This window comes from Phoxinus phoxinus, assembly GCF_949152265.1.
Source record: "Phoxinus phoxinus genome assembly, chromosome: 20".
Classification (NCBI taxonomy): domain Eukaryota; kingdom Metazoa; phylum Chordata; class Actinopteri; order Cypriniformes; family Leuciscidae; genus Phoxinus; species Phoxinus phoxinus.
The window spans coordinates 24714276-24721585 of NC_136895.1; the positions used below are offsets into that span (position 1 = coordinate 24714276).

Consider the following 7310-nt stretch of genomic DNA (forward strand, 5'->3'; position numbering starts at 1 on the left):
TGCACACACAATAAGTATCTACACTTATATTTCCTAATTTTCATCATATTGTGTTTGTAGTTGCGTGTTGTCAAGCTTAACATGTCCACCCTGTCATTGTGAAATATTAATTCATATAAAAACTTTTCAGAAATTCAAAATATATATTTTAAGCTTCAACAGTGAATGACTTTGCTAACTGCATGTACACCATGTGCTAATTAAATGCTAACTTTAGCCAAAAATGTCCACCCTGTCACCAAGCCTGTGTCCACCCTGTCACCAATACATATTTAGGCAGTAATTTCATTATTATCAAAAAACTTTTACCATTAACTAAAATGTTTTGCTGGGAAAGGGACACATTATCTTTCTGTAGATCTACATTTTATAATCCCTAAGCAATGAAAATGTATTTATTCTACTTTGAATTTGTCCATGACAGGGTGGACATATGTTATGGTTTGCCCGTATATTGTCAGCTTGCAGTTAATCTATAAAAAAGTGATGGAGCTTGACCAATATGCATTTCTAACAGCCTAAGGTCTCCTTAATACAACACATATTAAGTTAAATGGAAAATCTCAGATTTTTATTTAGGAAATTGTGAGGTCTCAAAGGCACTTTATGGTGATTTTGGAGCGCGCCTGTCTGTGTGTGTGTTTGTGTGTGCGCGTCCTCTGACATGATCAGAGCATGGTGGAAAGGAGAAAGGGGTTTCTACATTCAAAACATTCATTAAAGGTATATATAACGTATAGTATAAATAAACATCTTACTGATTTAACTAAAGTTTAAAAAGAAAAGATCCTGAAGTGTTTCTCTCTCACGTTAACCTCAGAGTCAGAGGTATAAATCAATGATTTAATTAGCAGACATAGTCTGTAACAGGCTCGGTGCCGCTTTTTAGATCTCTCCTAATTTATTTTCCAATTATAATCTTGTTGGACACTATTCATCCGCAGGAGTACCCCCGCGCGTGACAGTTGGATATGAAATACGGCTATGAAAGCCTTTTGATGTGCCTCTCAGGCCAAGAGAAGGCGTTTCCATTCATAGTGCAATGGCGCCATCTATTGGACACGCAACAGTGTTTTTTTCACCATTAATCATCATATTCCTATAAATACAACTCCCCTCATGCCAAAAGGATCAGAAACTTTCCTGACTCTCTGCTCAATCACCTCTTCTTGGTCATCAAAATGGAAAACCGTGAGTATTTTTCTCTATATTTTTATGCTATATTAATAATAATGATTTTAAAATTGTGTTCCCTCATCATCTTCATTATGCAATATTGCTGTACAGTATTAGTTTAATATGATTGTTTTTACAGCATTGTTTTACTGTCATTATGTTATTGATGTTTCAACTGCTGTATGTTTTATCTATTGTAACTCAAATCTCCATTACATAAGTAAAAGTCTATAATCCATTATGCTATCTGTTTTATGTTTATCTGCTGATGCTGGTTTTTTATCATAAAGTATGATTTTTAAAAAAAAAATCTGCTATAGTGTTTTAAACATTCATTGGACTACGGTGTTTTATCTGATACATTCATGATTTAAAAACTGTATTACCCAATGCTGTTTTAAACATGCAATGTGTTTATTTATTTATTAAGATTGTTTATTCATTAGTTTTAAACATGCATCCATTAAGCTATTGGTGTTGCTATATCAATATGGTTTTTGGAACGTATATGCTTCAGAAAAAAACCCCAATAATACTATTGTGTTACACTGCCGTTTCTCAATACGAAGTACGCAAACTTCGGACTTGCGTCCTTGGTAGTTCAGACTTGCCAAGTTCGACTTAGGAGAACGAACTCCCGAGGACGAGAGGACGCAAGTCCGGTTATTCTGCAAATGGGACAGCGGCGTTCTTGATCGCGTCACTCAGCACGCTCTGGCTACTCCGGTTATCTCTTTATGTATATTTAATCAACAATAAAACGAAATATGGTATAAAACAACACTCTGCCTCTTTTCATTTAAAAAAAAAAATCTTAAACACATTAAATGGCCACACAAATGTGGTTCAGGCAACGTGTACATTGATTATCTTCACTGCATAACAACACGAAATAAAACGCAACCCTGCTTCTTTTTGCTTTCATTTAAAAAAAATATTAAACATTATTGAACATTAAAACTGACATTTAAAAAACAGACGGGGTTGTGTCATTTTATTTTATTATACATGTACAGTGAAGAGAATGTATAATAAAATTAATATAAAAAATATTATATATATTTTAAAATATATAGCCTAAAATAAAATTACACAACCCTGACTCTTTTTGTTAAATGTCCGTTTTAATGATCTGATATCCAGTATAAAAGTATAAAATAAAAATAAATAAAGCAAACAATTCAGTCAAACATAAGTCAGCTTAAAATAGCCTATAGATAGCTCAAGTTAAATAGCCTAAATATATAAAATTATGAAACTTCACTTTTCCCTCAGCCAAAAACGCAGAGTGTTAGTAGGGTTTTAGCTTAGCAGCGCGTGCTACGTTGCTAACTGCTCTTAAATATGTTTGACATCGTTTATCAAAACTAGTTTTGATATGTATCTGTTTTATAAACCAGATCGATCTGTTTTTGATATATTGACAGATTATTTCAAAACCATAAAAGCTTGTTTTAGCCGCGGTCTTAAACAAAGTATGAAAAGCATGTTATTGATACGGGGTCCAACCAGCTCTCCGGCGCCACCTGGTGTCCCGGAGTTAAAACTACATCATGCTATGGTGAAATTGCGCCCCTATCGTCCCGGGGTGATATAACCTGCTATTATGGTGAAATTGCGCCCCTAGCGTCCCGGGGTGATATAATCTGCTGTTATGGTGAAATTGCGCCCCTATCGTCCCGGGGTGATATAACCTGCTATTATGGTGAAATTGCGCCCCTAGCGTCCCGGGGTGATATAACATTCTTTTTTTTTTGTTGTTGTTTTTTTTTCAGCGTCTGTCTGTATGCGTGTCATCAAACACACATATAGAACGACTCACAACTGTTACCATTCATAATAGGATTTTTATGCCCCCAGGTTCGAATATTGAAAGCCACGCTTCCACCGTCATAGATACATGTGAGTAGGCTACTGATCTTTTTTTCTATTCTTTTATAAATTAAAATTAACGTATTTTTAATTTTCTCTCTTTTTATTCACATTAGCTACCCGGGTGATTGACGCAGACAGCGCAGCGGATGGTAAAACAAGACCCAACGCCGACGTAATGTTTTTTCTTAACGCTTATGAGAAATCTAATTTATTTATTTATTTATTTTAGATATCATACATTTTGTCACACAACCGGGGTTCGCGGGGGTCCATCTGACTAAAGGCGATGATGATGATGATGAAGAACACTCCACCCCCCTCGTACCTGACCCCACTCCGACTCATGCTGAGGATCAAATACTCCCAACAGCCGCGACTTTAGACCAGAGCCCCGGACCAAGCGGGGAACCATCGAGAAAGAGGAGTAGAAAAACGGATCATTCTACCTCGCTGGGCAGTCCTGAGAGAAAAATAGCTTGTTTTACACCTGCGATCAGTCCTGAGAGGAAAACTCTTTGCCCACTTTACCCCCCACCACCGAACAACCCCTCAACGAGTCTTGACAGCGTATTTCTTTATGGTGAGACTAACTAAATTATTTGTATTTAAACTCAAACTCAAATTGAGTTATACCATTAAGATATTTTTTATATATTTCTACACACAGCTGTGGGTTCGGATAGAAGTCATGATGACGACGTGACTAGCAGGGATACGCCTCAACTCACCGCTCGGGAAGAGAGTACTTGGACGAACGAGGTGACAACCACAAGCGCGGGTCAAACACCGTATCATTTTCACTCACCTCCGGAAGAAGAAGAAGAAGAAGACATCGAGGTTGAAGAAGTACCGGCCGCGTCTCAGCCGGTTGATGAATCACTCAATGATGTTGGTCTAATGCATAGGGTCATTAATGCAATAGAGACATTACGCCAAAACGTTCGTGACGCTAAAGTTGATATAAACGCGAAATATATCAAGCTTCGTGACGTGCAGGATAATATTATTACCAAATTGATTCAGCTGGAGACTCGCATTCGTGACGCACACATCGATACCTGTATGAGACTAGACGCAATCCGCGATGAGTTTCGTGCCGCACACCTTGAGACACTTAGCAGATTCGATGTTCAGGACCGATTTAATCAGAGGGTCGCTGGATATTTCCGATTTTGATTTCCAATTCTGGAAAGTCTTATTTTGTAAAACTTTTGCTGGAATTAATTACCATTAAAAAATTCAAAACATTGTATGGTTGTATGATTGTTGGCAAACTTTGTACGATGATGTACTTAAATTGTACGACATTAAATTTGTGCAACGAATACAAGAGAGTCTGAATGACGATGATTTACTACCTGTTACTAAACCACATCTTTTAAAGGGGTCATGACATGGGTTTTTTTTATTTTATTATTATGTTCCCTTAGGTGCAATTATAGTATTACTATAGTTTTTTTACAAAAAACTTTTAAAATGTAGTGATTTATGACCTTTTCCCACCCTGTTTCTCATCCTCTGATTCAAACAGTCTGTTTTGTAGGTGTATCCCCTTTAAGAGTTCAGTGTTAACGCCCACTGTTATGATTGGCTAACGTCAGTGCCTATACATCAATTATTAACGCCCCCAGCCATAACATTTGCGGATTCAGCGTATTTAAAAAGTAGTTTAAAGTTTTAAATATTACTTACAGTTTGCGTCGTCGTTGTTGAGCCCAGAATAGTCGGCACGGACTTATCTTTGAGCAACAGTTTTCTGGCAAAGCCAGCATAATCATCCTTCAAATGGACTGAGACGTCCGCAAAAAAATAAAGTGCATCCATTTTCCCTGACGACTGGATCTTTCGCAGCGTATTCAAAGATATTGTATGTCTACAGCCAGGAACAGCACATCTGCGTGGCATCGTAATTTCCCTGTACACAGACCCACTCGCTGTCCGTCGACTGAACACTTGTGAGGCGCGCGGGCGCGACAATGATACGAAATGAGCGTAGTTGTCTTGCGCTGGAGGCGGTCATATGCAAACGCTGGTACGTCACTTCGTACCGTGACGTCACTTCTTTCCGACCGTCAAGTGGTTTATATTCCGAAAAAAAGAAGAGCGTGATAAATCACCATGTCCGCCAGACTTTGTAAACATCTTCCGGTGTTAAAACTGCTACATAAAGCATCTCCTAAACAACGACGTCTTGTTTTACAATCGGCGTCCGACGAATTCATTTTATCGCTGTGCGAACTGGCTCTTAACATCCTCTACGGCACGATTCCTGTCAATCGGCACCAGTACCAAAAACTGAAAAAGAAAAAAGACGAAATTAAATTTGTAGCCAATAAAAAAAATTGGCATAGCAGCCAAGAAACCAGTCTTCAACCAGAAGGGCGGATTCCTTTTACCACTCCTAAGCGTAGCCGTACCCTTTCTTTCGAGCTTGATAGCCAATCGATAGGATGGAGTATGCAGAGAAGATGTATTTAGTGCCTCGCCATCAACTGGATAAGGTGAAAACTGAAAATGTTCGCGAGAACATTCAGCAGACCGTGGAAAACGATTTGGACGAAGCCATGAGAAATATTTGACTCCGCGCTGATTTGAACCCGTACGAAAAAGCCAAACTTTACACAAATACCCTGAACAGGTTTTTGAACATCGTTAAACAAGGCGATCGTGAGACCAGTGTTTTAACGCTTTCGTTACCCGACCCCGCTCATAAAAATGAACCAGCGACTGTTGCTAGCGTTGAAGAGAGCAGAGCTGGGGAGGATGTGGTGGATGAAGTTCTGAAGAATGTACCTTCGAGAAATGTGAAAAACAGCAGATACATATTAGACAAGATGTCTAAAGCTAAAGGACTAACCTCATGGAACGAATCGGGCGAGTTTGTGTTCAGGGGTAAAGCCGCACAAGGTTCACACATGGTCGATTTGTTAAAAAATGTCACTGCCCCGCATAAGGTTCGGGATGACCGGAGACCTCTAGGATGGGCGGAGTTTCTACATGCCTTTGCCGAATTAAACATCCCTTTTTCTACAGTGCCGAATCAACAGGTCAGGAGCACGATTAACTCTCTAAAGAGTAAACCCGTCTCCCAAACCCCACCCCGTGTTAGACATTCTAAAAAAGCACGAAGATATTCACGCTCCATGGTTCCAGAGTCCGAAGAGTCTGTGTTTAAATCACCGACTATCGATCGTTGAGTCAGTAGATGTTTACTGATATTTTATATTTCATTTATTTTATATAATCTGAATGAATGTTTTTTAACTTTAGTTATTTTATATTATAAGCATCTCATTTATATAGCTTTAAAACTTTAGTAAGTTATTTTATAATCATTCAACTTTTTGTGTGAGGTTTTAGTAAGATATTTATATTATACGTTTCATTTTATAAGCATTTATATTCTTTTAAAGAATGTTTTTTCAACTTTTGTGTGAGATAAGTACTTCACAGTTTTTTCTCACAGAATGCTGTTTTTCAACTTTTGTGACTCCATTTTAACTTTAAACTGAAATGTTTGGTTCACCGGATTTTTTTAGTAAGATGTTTATTTATATTTCATTTATATAATTTAAATGAATGTTTTTCAACTTTAGTAAGATGTTCATTTATATAATTTAAATGATTGTTTTTTAATTTTAGTAAGATGTTCATTTATACGCATATCATTTATATAATTTAAAACTTTAGTAAGTTATTTTATAATCATTTCAACTTTTTGTGTGAGGATTTAGTAAGATATTTATATTATACGGTTTATTTTATAGGCATTTTTATTCTTTTAAAGAATGGTTTTTCAACTTTTGTGTGAGATACATTTCACAGTTTTTTCTCAGTTCCACAGTACAGCACGTATAGACTCTCACTGTGGGAGGGGCGCACAGACTGATATAACCCATTCTTCAAACGATCAAAAACATTCATCAAAAATAATTGGAAGACCTTCTGTCAAAACCATTCACCGGATGAGAATCGGTCATACTGGACTTAACAGTACACTATATAAATTTGGAAAACACTCAACTGGGGAATGCATACACTGTAGCCAACAAGAAACAGTTGAGCATGTATTAATCCATTGTAGGAAATATAACAAAGAGAGATGTCACCTTATTCAATCAGTGAATAAAATTAAACATCATACAGCTAGTAAATTGTATGATGAAATTATTGAATTTGTGAAAGAAAGTAAATTATATAAAAGAATTTAGCGTTTTTTGTTTATTTATTCTGTTTAATTTCCAGTTTGTTTTTTTGTT

At 36.9% G+C, this 7310-nt stretch overlaps 1 protein-coding gene across 2 annotated transcripts; it reads left to right on the forward strand.

Annotated features, from left to right (window-relative positions):
* The first annotated feature begins 661 nt into the window (after positions 1 to 661).
* On the forward strand, positions 662 to 5349 carry LOC306988262 (uncharacterized protein). Of its 2 annotated transcripts, XM_079593067.1 has the most exons (5): positions 662 to 1191; positions 3037 to 3078; positions 3165 to 3200; positions 3281 to 3631; positions 3692 to 4373. In XM_079593067.1, the coding sequence occupies exons 1-5, from the start codon at positions 1182 to 1184 to the stop codon at positions 4225 to 4227; spliced, it is 975 nt and encodes a 324-aa protein (XP_079449193.1). In that variant the 5' UTR covers positions 662 to 1181; the 3' UTR covers positions 4228 to 4373. The 2 variants fall into 2 exon arrangements, with proteins under 2 accessions (XP_079449193.1, XP_079449194.1); XM_079593068.1 differs by lacking the exon at positions 662 to 1191 and having other exon boundaries at positions 2480 to 3078; positions 3719 to 5349.
* The last annotated feature ends 1961 nt before the right edge of the window (positions 5350 to 7310 follow it).

Coding starts and splice junctions, on each gene's coding strand:
- LOC306988262 (XM_079593067.1), top strand. Junction 3,079..3,164: donor TTCCACCGTCATAGATACAT/GTGAGTAGGCTA, acceptor TATTCACATTAG/CTACCCGGGTGATTGACGCA. Junction 3,632..3,691: donor TGACAGCGTATTTCTTTATG/GTGAGACTAACT, acceptor TATACCATTAAG/ATATTTTTTATATATTTCTA.